This window comes from Tupaia chinensis, unplaced genomic scaffold (genome assembly GCF_000334495.1).
Source record: "Tupaia chinensis unplaced genomic scaffold, TupChi_1.0 Scaffold142716_1, whole genome shotgun sequence".
Lineage (NCBI taxonomy): Eukaryota > Metazoa > Chordata > Mammalia > Scandentia > Tupaiidae > Tupaia > Tupaia belangeri.
Window position 1 is genome coordinate 642,656 of NW_006202562.1, and position 14,623 is coordinate 657,278.

The 14,623-nt window shown below is 50.2% G+C and overlaps 1 protein-coding gene across 1 annotated transcript in view; it reads left to right on the forward strand.

Moving 5' to 3' along the window:
- The window catches only part of ACSS1 (acyl-CoA synthetase short chain family member 1), a gene marked incomplete at its 5' end in the record, with an annotated part of 64,095 nt that overhangs the window by 29,851 nt on the left and 19,621 nt on the right, over positions 1-14,623 (forward strand). Inside the window, 3 exon segments of the mRNA XM_014582174.1 lie at positions 5,981-6,180; positions 13,037-13,212; positions 13,541-13,693. Of these exon segments, the coding sequence (XP_014437660.1) occupies positions 5,981-6,180; positions 13,037-13,212; positions 13,541-13,693 (529 nt within the window).

A 14,623-nucleotide genomic window follows, 5' to 3' on the forward strand; every position in this document is an offset into this window, starting at 1 on the left:
CCGGCGGGTGAGTGTTCTGCCAAGGTACCAGCTGTCTTAGGGCTGGCGTCCTGGCCCAAGTCCACCAGCGGGCTCCCGTCCCGGGCTGCCAGCTGTAGTAGCCTCTGGGGTCTTAATGTAGCCCACCTTCAGTGATGTGAGCTGGGTTCATGTCTGCAAGGGAAAGAACTTCCCCAGAGACAAAATCGGGCCAGAGGCCAAGTGCTGAGGTCCAGGAGGGAAACCAGGGACTCTAGGGGAAAGGACTGAGCTTTTCTTGGTCTGACTGAGCAGCTAGACTAGGGAAAAATGTGAATGTGGGATTCAATTGGGGTGCACCTGGGAGATGCCCTGGAGCAGGGGTCCTGACTGTGGAGCCAAATATGAATTACAAAGGAGAGCACACCCACCTGTCCTCCCTGCTCTCCCCCTGGGGCAGGCAGAAAGGCTCCATTTAACCCTAGGAGCGAGTGGACTTTTAGCGCTAGCGCTTTTCTTGCTGATTTCCTTTTCTTTATTTCTTTTTTCTTTTTCTTTTTTTAAAGAGAGATTTTTGGTATAGGGTACATGCACTTGTTGGAGAGACAGAGAGAGACAGAAAGTGATAAATCTTCCCTCCCCTTCCCGGGAGGATGGCCATGCTGCTCTCCCTTCTCCTCCCTTCTCCTCTTGGGATTTTTGGGCATGCATGCACACGTGCCCAGCATGAGTTTCAACCATTGGACCTGGGACTCCAACCATCATCAGCCATGTGGGAGTCCAGACCTAACCATTGTGCCATCTGGAGGCCCCGTTGATTTCCTTCTTAAACAGTCAGCATCAGGTAAAGAGCCTTCAGTTTATTCTTTTACTATTATTATTTAGTTTTTATTTTCTTTGTGTGAGAGGGCATCCCTGATGGGGATTCGTGATGCTGTGATCTCCCACCCCCAGCCCCCCAGCTGCCCAGGCAGCTAGGTCAGAGGTGCCGTGTGCCCAGAGGAATTGGCTAAGGACAAGGCCTGAGAGTCTAGCCTGGGTCTGAATTCCACCTCGACTCAGTTGAGCATCCTGACTTCTCTGGGCTCAGTTTCCTTCTCTGGAAACTGGAGAGAAGAGGGACAGCTTGGAGCCTGGGGGCTGTTGTGAAGGTTTGAATGGGTTCTTCCATGTGAAAGTTATGAGACCGGCCAGGGGTGACTCCCTCTCTCTCCTTCATGAAAGAAATAAAAATAAATAAACTTAAAAGAAGAGTGAACCAAAGGTTTGAATCTGAGACTGACTCTATTCAAAGGCTAATTATTGTGTCATCAGAAAGTCATGACACAGTTTTGCATAGAAAAATACGTCGTGACTTTTCCAGTGACCTGATCACAGGCAGTCCTGGAATAGTCCCGGTACAGGACACTGGCTCCACAGCTGTTGCTGTTGTCATTCCATGGGAGAAAACGTGAGTTGGGGATGGGAGTGAGGAAGGCAAGAGGGGACTAGGGAGGGGATCAGCCCTCAGTGCCAAGGAGGCAGGAGACAGGGATCTTGAGGGTGGCCATGGCTGGCCTGGACAGGAAGCTCCCTGTGCTCAGGGTGTGAGGCAGGCATGGCAGGAGAAGGTGGGACGCTGCGGCAATGGCAGGGTGCCACATGTGGGTGATGAGCAGGTTGCCTACTCTCCCTCCCAAGCAGGCTGCTCTCAAGGCATGTACTTCTATGGAGGAGCCAGCAATGTCCACTAATCCTCCTTTTCCCATGCTTTATCCTGCCGTTTGCAGCAGTAGTCATAGGACGCCTGTCACAGGTGCCTGGGGCTTTGTGTTGGCCTCACAGCCACCTTGGTAAGGGCCCCTGCTGTGAGGCCATTTTATAGTTGGAGTAGCCAAGGCCCCAGACTGTTGGGGTGCTGGGGTGGGAGCCTTGTCTCTGACCGGTGTTCTGCTTCCGGCAAGACACTCTCCTGAATGATAACTCTCCAGGTGAAGTGCTTGCCCCAGAATATAGCAAAGCCCTCTGGAAAGCACACTGATTTTCTGCAGGGGGTTCAGGGATCCCAAGTTTGCTGGGGGGCTGGTATCCTGCTGGCATCCCAGCTCTCATCTCTGGGGAGCCCTCGCTGTGTCTGAGCCTGTCTTGCTATTCTGCCTGTTGTACTGCAATGACAGAAACACCTGAGTCTGGGTGGTTTATAGAACAGAGGTTTATTTAGCTTATGGTTTTGGAGGCCCTGGGCCAAGGGGCACAGCTGGGGACGGCCTTCTTGCTGGCAGAGACTCTGCAGAGACCTGAGGTGCAAGGGCATCATGTGGCAAGACCGAGCAAGAGCAGAGCCTGTGTCTGTGTGTCTGTCTCTTTCTCTCTGCTCGTAAACCCACCAGGCCTCAAGTATGGGGGCCGCACCCTGATGACCTTGATCCTAATCACTCCCCAAAGCCCCACCTCTTAATCTCATAGTTGGATTCAGCTTCCACCCTCTTTTTATTTTTTTCCACCCTCTTTTAAAAAAAAAATTTCTAGAGGGTTTTTTATGTTTACAAGAGAGAGAGAGAGAGAGAGAGAGAACAGAAAGAGAGAGCGTGAGAGAGAGAGAGAATAGAGAGAGTGTACCCTCCAGTGGGATGTGGTCATGCTTCAATCCCTTCTCCTCCATTTCTCCACCCTGTTGGGATTTGGGGCAGGCATGTTTTTTAAGTTGCTGAGGCTGGAATTCAAACTGCAGCCCGCCATGTGGGCTCCGCCTCCCTGACCCATTAGACCGTGAGGCTGGCCCAGCTTCCACCCTTCACACCATCACAGCACAACAAAACTTCAACACACGAGTTCTGAGGTGGGGAGCACACTCAAGCCATAGTACCTTGGCAGATGGCGGCTTTGGGTTTCTCTGGTTTAGTGTGGCTACTGCTTTATATTTTCATTATAGTGTCTCTTTGCTAGGTCATGGTCATGGTCACAAAATCCAATAATGAAGTGTGAGGACTTCAGATTTGGTTTAGGAACCTGTTCGGCCCATTTCCAGGCATCTGTGCTCTCACTGGTGGTGAGCAGCAGTAAGTGAGCAAATAGCAGCACCATTAAGTTAGATTCAGTGGCTGCCGTGACGCTGGGGTCAGAGGAGCTGCTGGAGGGAAGGAATCTGTACCCAGGCCTGGTTCCTGGGACCCGATCCTGGAGTTGTCCACTGTTGGGCCCTCCATGTCCTCCCAGGTGAGAAGGGGCTCTCCTTCCTTAAAGCCAGTCCTCTCTCACTACCTCTGTCTCCGGAATTATGCTGAAGAACATGTCAAGTTCCGGAGACAGCGTGGGAATGTCCTTTCAGGCTCTGCATCGAGACTGTGGAGGTGACCCCTCCCCGTCAGCACACGGTTTGCAGGAGGGAGGAGACTGAGCCTACCGAGTGCTCTGCGGCTGTCTCGGACCTTCAGCAGTGACTCAGTTACCTGTGCTTACTTCCCTCCCAGGCAGAGGGAAATGGAAAGTGGCCTTGGCTGTTTCATCAGAGGGGGGAGTCCTTCCCATTTGCTTCTCAGAGGGTGGGACATTTTCATGCCTAGTGACCTCAAAGTGACAGCCTACTTGCCCCCTCTCAGGTTGCAGGGTGCCTGCAGAGTGGGCCACTCTCCGGGCTCACTGTTTCGTGTTACCTACTGTCTATCCACCTAGCAAATATCAGGCGCTTGGTGGGCACAGTCAAGACTCCATTTCTCCCTGCACTGCTCGGAGCCCGAGCCCTCAGAGCGCGATGATGGGGGGCTTGCGATGGAGATTGGGTGACACTCTGAGTGACTGACATAGCTGCCCCTGTTGCAGTCAGGGCATCGCAGCCTCCTTCCTGGCAGGGGCAGAGTGTCTGCCCTGGACCATGGAGATTGGCACTGGGGTGCTCAGGGCTGTTCCTCCTTTCACCATATACTTGGGCCAGGGTGGGTGGGGTGCACTGAATGGCACCCTTGTCCCCCTGAGAGCTTTATGGAGAAATGATGGAACCCTCTGGGTAGGAGTCCCTGCGGTGGGGACTGCAGGTCAGACTCGTGAGCTGGCCCTCGTCTGGCCTCCTTTGCAGGATGGCTCTGGGGAGAAACAAAGCCCCCTCGAGGTCCCTGCCTGAGATGGGGGCCACTCATTTTCATTCCGCGCTGGTTTCCTGGGCGGCCTCTTGTTGCTGTCGGCTCTCCTGAGCCCTTTCCTTGGCGACCTTTGACAACAGGGAGCTATGCTTGTAAGGCACCAGGGGCTGAAGGAGAGTCTGCTCTCTGGCCTGTTTGCCGAGGCCGGCGCTGCCTGGGGGCCTCAGAGCAGTGCAGAGGGCAGCCCTGTGGCTGGTGGTGGCCTGCCCAACCCAGAGGGCAGGGGCCTTGGTGTCTCCTCTTGGTCTGTCCTGTATAGACATGGGAAAGTGATTGGTTACTGGAGTGCTGGAACCACCCGGAGGGGAACCCTGGGCTCACTTCTGCTTCCCCCACTTTCCGCTCCATGCCAGGCAGGTCAGCGCTCAACTACTCCAGGTTTTGTCAGAATTGAGCACCGTGAACTGACTGGGCTGGTTCTGTCAAGCGCCAATTCCAAGTCAACCAGCTCTGCCCCGGGACATGCTGCCCTCTGATTGGTGCCACACCTCCAGAAATGCCCAGGAGTGGTGGAAGAGGCTGGTACCACCCCATGTGGGTGTGGTGGGGCAGCAGGTGCAGGTGCCCTGCCCACCTCAGTCCCTACCAACTACAGGCTACAGGGAGGGTGGCTGCCCCCCTTCCCTCCCTTCACTGTGGATGGGGATTGCATACTTGGGGTCTGTCTCACTTGAAGCTGGGGCCCTGCACAGCAAGTCCGTTACTGGCCTGTGCGGATTCAGGAAACCTGCTGAAAGTCTTACTTAGAGACCTGTCCTCTGAGAGGTAAGCGTTTTCAGAAGTCTCAGGAACATGGCAGTCTAGCTTTGGACACCTGTCGCCTCTGAGAAGCCTGGTGCTGAGTGGACCAAGTTCAGCTGTGTCCTTGCTGCAGAATGGCAGCAAGTCCCTGCCGATACCAGTCTACGAACGTTAAAAACATTTCTTTGGGGCCAGAAGATAGTGTAGTGGTTATGTCTATTGTAGCTGGACTCGCACATGGCTAATTGCTGTTCAAGTCCTGGACCCAGTGGCTTGAAAATCATGCTGGGTGCATGTGTGTGCATGCCCAAGATCCCAGAGGAGAATGGAGGAGAAGGGATTGCAGCGTGGTCATCCCGCCCCTCCCCCAGGGGGTGATTTCTCACTTTCCCTCTCACTCTCTCTCTCTCTCTCTCTCTCTCGGGTAAGCACACATGCCGTAAGGCAAAAACCTCTAAAAAACCCCAAAACGAAACAGTCCTTTGTGGCAAAGGATTTTCTATGGTCAACAACAACAAAGAAAAAAAGAAAAGAAAAGAAAGTAAGAAAGAAACTGAGGCAAAATATGAAAGCATGAGTTTCTTTGGGTCAGGGCTGTGGCAGGCATCAGGGCAAGCATAGATCCCAGTTGCCTGGAATGCACACCCCGTCGAATGGTCTCTGAGAGGGGTTAGTTTTACCAGGAAAATGGAGGAGAAGGAGGGGTTACAGGAGCTTCTCTCTCCTGAGAACTTATGGTGGTCCACAGCATAGTGCAAGCCCTTGGTTGGCCATCTGCTGTTCCACGCATCAATGTGCCAGGAGCGTTGCTGTGGGGTGGGATGGGGGTCTACAGCATGCCATTTGTGGTACCCAGGGTTGCTTCTGGTTGGTGCCACGTAGTTCAGGACTTAGTTGTTAAGGTATGTTGTTGGGGAGTTGTTTATTTAGACCAGTGTGTGGGATGTGGCTGAGACCCATAGCTTCTCTCTGTGGGCTATTTTAGTGGCATGCCGCATGCCTTACACAGCTGTGAGCTAGTTCTTTTCTCACCATGCAGCTCACCTGCGGGCCTCCCTGTGCCGGGCTAGGGACACAGGGCTCGCCCTTGGCAGGACTGCTTCACCCACAGTGCTGTTTCGGCCCTTGCCTGCCACCTCTGACGGCCTTCTCTTCCTGTGCCACAGGGAACTGCTGGAGACCACCTGCCGCCTGGCCAACACGCTGAAGAGGCATGGAGTCCAGCGAGGAGACCGCGTGGCCATCTACATGCCTGTGTCTCCGCTGGCTGTGGCAGCGATGCTGGCCTGTGCCAGGATTGGAGCTGTCCACACAGTTGTCTTTGCTGGCTTTAGTGCGGAATCCTTGGCTGGGAGGATCAATAATGGTGAGCGTGTGGGCAGGGGAGGGAGGGCCTTGTTCCTGGGGACCTGGAGAGCAGAATGGAGACAGGCATTAATAAATGACATGATCAAATGACAGTGCTAGCAGGGTGGGCACGTGACTGGAGGAGCATTTGTCCTGTGAGCTGAGATCTGAGCATGCTGGAGCTAGCCAAGTGAGGAAGGGAGAGATGAGTTCCAGGCAGGAGATAGCAGAGCTGCGGGCTGAGTGAGGAGAGGGGCCCAGCCGAGGAGGCTGGCCTGGGCGTGGTGCGGGAGGTGAGTGTGTAGGATGAGATGAGGCCAGAGATACAGGGGGAAGTCCCATAGGTCCAGAGGCCTGGAGTCAGGGAAAGGGGGCATGCAATGTCTCTCAGACTTTCCGTCGCAGGTGAAGTAGAGTCTCATGGACGTCGTGCAGAGCGTGCTGTCTCCTTGCCTTGCTGTTGTCAGAGGGGCAAGTGGGTGGTGCCCCCATGCCCATGGAGTCTGATCTTCGATCCTTCTAGAGGATCCCTTTTGCCGGCATGCCAAGGAAGACTCCAGGTTGTGGGGGCCGTTAAGAGCTCTGTCTCAGAAGACTCACCTGTGGGTGGTGAACAGCGCTCATGGGCTGAATTCTCAGACCCTGGTGCCCTTAGAAAAGCAGAGAAGCCTTCCCACTCTCTTCCCACGTCTCCCCTCCACGTTCAGAGGTCGGCACTGCCTCCACCTTTTCTTCCCCTTTCTCTATGTGTCAGGTCCTGCTCCAAGCAGTTTGTAAAGATTGTCTCCTTTAATTGAACTAATTTAATGTAGTCCTCATAAATATTGTGTGAGAAAATACTGGTACTATTCCCCCCCCCCCTTTTTCTTAAAGTTTCATCTTTCTTCCATGAGAAAGAGGGATGGAGGGGCACCCCACAAGAAAGACTGATTCATATCACCATCCGCCCCCATGCTCAGCTGGTCCAGACCACAGGCATGCGTATGCATGCTCGGCGTGCTCAGGGAGCTCCTGGGGCATGAACACAGAGCCTTTCCCACGTGGGTCGTGTTACCACTGCACCACCACCTGGCCTCTCTCCTTTGATACCTTTGGACCGTTTTGAAGTATGTGGTCTAGTGGCATAATTGCATTCACAGCATTGTACAGTCACCATCATTTTCGAGTTCTAGAGTCTTTTCATCAGTCCCATCAAGCAGGCATTCCCCACTCCCTCCTCTGACCAGCCTCTGGCAGCCCCTGATCTGATTTCTATGGTTTGTCTATTCTGGATATGAATGAATGAAACAATACATGTAGACTTTCTTGTTGGCTTTTTTTTTTTTTTAAACTAAGCATAAGATTAAAAAACTTTAATATACTTTTTATTGCCAGAGGGTATATGTGCTTTGCCAGAGAGATTGGGGTGGGGGATACCTCCTAATCAGGCATGGTGATACTGCGGCCCTTCCTCCATTTCTCCTTCCCATGAAGATATTGGGAATATTTGCACATGTGCTTGGCATGTCTTTCAAGCTGCCGGGGCCAGGATTTGAAGCGCGGTTGTCTGTGTGGGACCTAGTTCCTGATGCACAGGGCTTAACCACTGTGCTACAGCACCAAGCCTAAGGTTTTTAAGGTTCATCCATATTGCAACACTTATGAGTACTTCATTTCTTTTTAGAGCTAAATATTTAACCATATGGATATACCACATTTTCCTCATCCATTCATCAGTTAATAGACATTTGAGTTGTTTCCACTAATTGGCTATTGTGAATAGAACTACTATGAATGTTCATGTACCAAAACACCTGCTTTTGATTTTTTTTTGGTATAGATCTAGGAGTGGAATTGCTGGCTTATATGGTAATACCAAATTCAACTGATTTAGGAACTGCAAAACTGTTCTGAAGGAGCTGCACCATGTTATAATCCCATCAGTAATGTATGAGGACTTCAGTTTTTCCTACATCTTCACCACCATTTATTATTTTCTTTTGAAAAGATTATAGTCTTCATTGTGAGAATAAAGTTGTATTGATTTGCATCTCTCTAATATTCTGGATATTATGTTTTTATCAGCTATATTTGCAAATGTTGTCTTTCATTTCGTAGGTTGTCTTTTCACTTTCTCAATAGTGTCTTTAGTGCACACATGTTTTAATTTTGATGAAGACCAATATGCCTGTTTTTTCCTTCTGTTGCTTATGATTTTGCTTTATTATTTAAGACACCATTCCCAAATAGAGCATTGTGAAACTTTGCCCTTATACTTTATTCTATGGATTTTATAGTTGTAGCTTTTGCATTTTAGGTCTTTGGTCCATTTGAGGTTAATTTTTATGCAAGGCATGAGGTAAGAGTCAGACTTCATTCTTTTTCCTAGGAATATTCAGTGGTCCCAGTGCCATTTGTTGAAGAGACTATTCTTTCCCCCATTGAGTGGTCTTGGCATCTTTGTCAAAAGCAATTTGACCATGTATGTGAGGACTTATTTCTGGATTCACTATTCTATTCCATTGATCTATATGTCTATCCTTATCTGGATAACTAACGATTTTGATACTGTAGCTTTGTTGTAAGTTTTGAAATCAAGAGGCTTAAGTCTTCCTACTTTGTTCTCCTGCTTCAAGATTGTTTCGGCTATTTTTGGTCTCTTGCATTTTCATATAAATTTTAGGACAACTTTCTTATTTCTGTACGGTTGGGGGACCAGCAGGTGGCATCATAGTTAGGCACTGGACTCCCACATGGCTGACCACTGTTTGACTCTGGACCTGGTGGCTTGCTTTCTCACTTTCCCTTTCTCTTTCTGCATCTCCCTCATGTCAAATTAAAAAATAATGGGGACCAGCAGTTGGCATAATGGCTTTGTCACTGGACTCCCATGTAATCAACCACGGTTCAAGTCCTGGACCCAGTGGATTAAACTCACACTGGGCACATGTGTGTGTGTGCCCAAGATCCCAAGAGGACAATGGAGGAGAAGGGATTGCAGTGTGGCCATCTCCCTGGGGGTTTATTTCTCACTTTCTGTCTCTCCATCTCTCTCTATCTTTCTGGTGAGCACATGCGCCCTATAGCAAAAACCTCTAAAAAATAATAATAAATGAAAGTTAATAAATATATTTAAAAAGAAGGCTGTTGGGATTTTGATAGAGATTGCATTGAATCTGTGGGGAAAATTAGAGTATTGCCATATTAACAATAGAAATCTATGGGGACCAGCAGTTGGCATAATGACTGTTACTGGACTCCCATGTAGTTGACTGCGGTTCAAGTCCTGGACCTGGTGGCTTAAACTCACGCGGGGCACTTGTGCATGCATGCCTAAGATCACAAAAGGAGAATGGAGGAGAAGGGATTGCGGCATGGCCATCCCTCCTGGGGGGTGATTTTTCACTTTCTGTTTCTGTCTCTCTTTCTTGTGAGTGCATGCACCTTATAGCAAAAACCTCTCCCCCCGAAAAAAAAAAATACAAATCTATGAATATGGGATATCTTTCCATTTATTTAGGGCTTAAGCTCTTTTTTTCCCCTCCAGTGGTTTGTAGTGTTCAGCGTACACATCCTTCATGTCCTTGGTTAAATTTATTCTTAAATATCTTATGTTTTGAAGCCTTTAAAATCTCATTGCTTTCTTAATTTCCTTTGCAGATTGTTTATTGCTAGTGTATACAAATACAATTATTTTTTGCATGGTGATCATGTATCCTGCAAATGTACTGATTCATTTATTAGACTGTATAGGATTTTTGGGTGGATTCCTTAGTATTTTCTATATATAAAATCATGTAATCTCTAAGTAAAGATAGCTTTTTCTCTTCCTTTTCAGTATGGTTGCCTTTAATTTCTTTTTCTTGCCTAATCATTCTGACTAGAACTTTTATTACAGTGTTGAATTGCAGTAGTAAAAGCAAGTGCCCTTATTTTGTTCCTGATCTTTGGGGAAGCTTTAGTCTTTCACCATGGAGAATGATGTTAGCTGTGGATTTTCTTAGATGCCCTTTATCTGGTTAAGTTGTCTTTTATTTAAGTGTTTTTTGTTTGTTTGTTTTGTTTTGTTTTGTTTTAGTCATGAAAGAGCATTGAATTTTGTCAAATGCTTTGCTTGATCAATTCAGACATATTTTCCCCCCTTTATTCTATTAGAGTGGTTTGTTACTTTGATTGAGTTTTGCATATTGAACCATCCTTATCTTCCTTAGGTAAATCCCACTTGGTTATGCTGTATAATCCTGTTAATAGAGCAAATTGTTGGATACACTTGTTAGCATTTTATTGAGGACTTTTGTATCAGTGTTCATAAGGGATATTAATATATGGTTTTCTTTACTTGTGGTATCTTTGTCTTTAGTATCAGGATAATGCTGACCTCATAGAATGAATCTGAAAGTATTCCACTCTCTTCAAGGGTCTGAGAAGGATTGGTGTTAATTGTTCTTTCAATGTTTTGTTGAATTCACCAGTGGAGTTATCTAGTGATATTTTCTTTGTTGGGAGATTACTATTCCCTTTTTAAATATAAGAAAACTGAGGCACAGAGAGGTTAGATAACTTGCCCATGGTCACACAGCTAGAAAACAGGAGAGCCGAGATTTGAATGTAGGTATTCTGCCACCAGGGCTCCTATTGCAATAGGTTGTCCTTCTCCTCTTTTGCTGGTGTGGCCATGGCTTCCAGGTGTTTCTGTTAAGGTTTGTTTTTGTTCTTGTTTTTTTGTTTTTTGTTTTTAAAAACAAGAAGCAACAGTTGATGGGGTGGTTTAAGCATATGGGAATTTAGGAGCTCAATCCTGGGACAACTCTTAGGACCTCAGGACTCCTAAGCAACCAGGCCACAGGAGGGGAAGGGCCAGGTCAGCCCTGAGGGCCTGAGCAGGGAACCCTGCAGCTTTCCCCTAGGATTTTGCCATTAGCAGAGCTCTGTCCCAGCAGCCTTCATCCTCGGTCTTGTTCGTCAGGAGTCAGGTCCCTGGGAACTAGATCGCTGAGATGGGTGCCTGTGTCCTCCATGTCAGTAGGGGTGGGTGACTGGGTGTTTGAGTTACCTATCACTGTGTAGAAAATGACCCAAAACTTAGTGCTAAAAACAACAGCTGTGCACGACAAATTTTATTATCTTATTTTATGATCCTGTGGGGGCAGGAATCAGACTGACATATTGGAATGACTATTCTCTATGAAATGTCTGGGCATCAGCTTAGTTGACTCAAAGATTGGGTGGCGTTCCCACGGTGGCTTCTCCATGTGGCAAACTTGGGTTTCCCAGCAGCATGGCAATCCAAGGTGGTCCGACTCGTCACCTCATGGCTCAAGGCTCCAAGAGGAAAGAACTGGAAAGTGCTATTTGTCCCAAAGGCCAGACCTGGAATACACGTAGGGTCATTTTTACACCACATTGGTCAAACCAGATTTGAGGGGAGGGGAACTCAGTCACATTTCTCCGTGGGACCAGGGCTGAGTTTGTAGTGGTCTCCAGTCTGCCCTGGGAGAGCTGGTGTGTTTGCGAGCATGACCTCAGGGCTTGCTGTGAGCACGGCTGCCTCTGCACACAGTGCCCCAGAGACCAGCCCCTTGGCCTGGATCCCAGACTCTGAGCGCTCCTCCTTCTTCTCTTGTCATGAGAAATGGAGGTCAGGACAGTGGGTTTGAGAGAGGCTGTGGGGCAGAATAATGACCGTCACAGACGACCCTACCGCAACCCCGGAGTCTGAGATTATGTGACCTTCTACGGCCAAAGGACTTTGCAGGTCTGAGTAAGGTGATGGATCTTATTTTTTTATGTTTATTAATATCATTCATGATGGAGAGTACATGCACATGCCTGACAGGGACAGACGGACAGAGGGAGAAGGACGCACCCTCTACAGGATCTCGTCATACTGCAAGCCCCTTCCCAGCCCCCTTGCTCAGTATTACCTGGGCGTGTGCGCATGTGTCCTGTGCATTTCAGTGGACCAGGCAGGGATCCTACATGCACAGCCAGGTGTCCCGCACTGCATTTCAGCGTGCTACTGACTAAGCCACCAAGACTGGCTGGGGACGGCCTTTAAAATCAGGAGATGGTCATGGGTGGTCCAGGTGGGCCCAGTCTCATCACACAAGCCCTTAAATGCAGAAAAATTCTGACTAGAGGCAGAAGACACAAGGCAGAGTGGTAGCCTTGGGGCTGACTATACGACACCCTAGGGTACCTGCACCTCCCCGGGCTGTCCTGCATCAGGTCTTCTGCCTGAAGCCCTCGACCTGTGTGCATGTCCTTCATTTCATGTTATGGACCTCACTCCATGTCGACCACGAAAGCTGAGGTTCCCTGGCTTAGGCCGAGCCTGGCTGGGTTATTGCAGAGCAGATGTGAGCCAGGAGGGTTTCCCTTGGAGGGGGCGGGCAAGAGCTACATCTACAGGATGGGCAGTGGTCTCTGTTCTCTGGACAGCAAAGGTTCCTGGCCCACACAAGTCCTGGGTGAGGCCCCGCCATGTGGCAGCATTGGGGTCCCGCTGTGGCTACCTGGAGTTCTCGGCATCTTTCTGGTGTCACTCTGCTGTCACAGTTGCTGTGGGTGGCATAGCAGCCCCCGTCCTGGGCAGGGATCAGGGCAGATTGGGGCAGTCTGCTTGGGAAACTGTCTTTGTGCCACTACCCCAACAAGGAAGAGTCAGGCTGCAAAGTGATCTATCCCTGTTCTATCCTCTTGGCTCGGAACTGGGAAAGGCCCGGCGTTCTGCATAGCACACGAAGGTCGCAAAGCAGGGAGCTCCTCCATTGCTGATGCTCCCTCAAGATTAGGCTTTGCCTGGCCCACCCTGAGGCTAGGGCTGTGTGGCCGAGAGTCAAGCAGTGAGGGCATGGTGGGGAAGGAGCTGACTGGAATGTCTGTGTTGTCCTCAGCCAAGTGCAAGGTGGTTATCACTTTCAACCAAGGACTCCGGGGAGGGCGCGTGGTGGAGCTGAAGAAAATCGTGGATGAAGCTGTGAAACAGTGCCCGACCATCCAGCGTGTCCTTGTGGCTCACAGGACAGACAACAAGGTCCACATGGGGGAGCTGGATGTGCCCCTCGAGCAGGTGCGTTTGAGGAGGGGGCCTCTTACTAGGTTCACTGGGCCTATGGTTTGCTGGGTTCCGGTTCTCAGTCTGGGTTCCCTGCAGTGTTTGACGGGCTTGCATCCTGTCGGGAAGGTTGGGCTCAGGTGCCATGAGCATCCTGCACACTGTGCAGCAGCTCCCCCTTCTGTGTCCCCGACACGGGGAGCTAACTTGGGCAGGCCGGAGAGGGCAAGCTCAGACCAGGCTGCTGAGCCGTGTGCAGCCGGGGGGAGTGTGCTCTCAGGGAGGTGAGTAGAGGGAGAGGCCAAATGCCCTGGGTGGGCTACTTGTTCCTTCTCCCTTCTAGGAAATGGCCAGGGAGGACCCCGTGTGCGCCCCAGAGAGCATGGGTAGTGAGGACATGCTCTTTCTGCTCTACACCTCGGGGAGCACAGGGACGCCCAAGGGGCTCGTGCACACCCAGGCGGGCTACCTGCTGTATGCCGCCCTGACTCACAAGGTATGGCTCTGTGGGGTGGTGGGTCAAGGGTGCAGTGCTGTGCCCCTGGCAGGGCTCGGGGTGCACCAGGAAGGGCTGCAGTTGGGGCTCACACCTCTTGCTATGGGGATGGTGGGATGAAATACCAGTTGGTCAGTCTGGGTCACATAGGAGCTAGCCCACAGGATGGAAGGGAGGTGGGAAGTAGGTGTGGGGCAGAAGCACTAGGGTCACCTATGTGTGCATAGCCTCTGTGTATGCGTGCATGGCTCCACTGCGTGTGCATAGCCTTCACTACGTGTGCATGGCCTCCACTGCATGTGCATGCTCCACTGCATGTGCATGGCCTCCAGTGTGTGTGCACACTCTCCATGTGCATATGCACAGGCTCTGTGTGTGTGCACAGTCTCCGCTACGTGTGCACAGCCTCCACTGTGTGTGCATGGCCTCCGCTGTGTGTGCACGGCCTCCAAGCACTGCTGAGCTGGGCTTGCTGTTGCTGTTTACACCTAGCACTGAGGATGCTGAAAACAGGCAGGAAGACCTTCAGGGCTAGGCAGAGTAGACCGTGTGTCCCACTGTGGGAGAATCCACGCAAGCACAGCTGCCTCTGGCCTCTGGGTGACTTGAGCATTCATGACCGAAATGTGCTCATCTCAGAAGCCCCACCCTCTTAGTCCCTGGTGGAAAACTTGCAAAGATCAATAGATTGTTCAGGAAAACACCGAGACCAAATACCAGCAAGGTCACAGGCTGGGTCTGTTTCTGACAGAAAAATACCATTTAGGAATCCGGAAATGTGAGACAATCTTCATCACTGTGATGTCAAAGCTGCTCCAGGACAGGGTCTGTGTACGTGGAAGTGGGGAATATTGTGTGGGGCAGAGCTGTCCTGTGAGTTTTTTTCCAATACTTTTTTTTTTTTTTTTTTTTTTTTTAGGTCTAGGACAA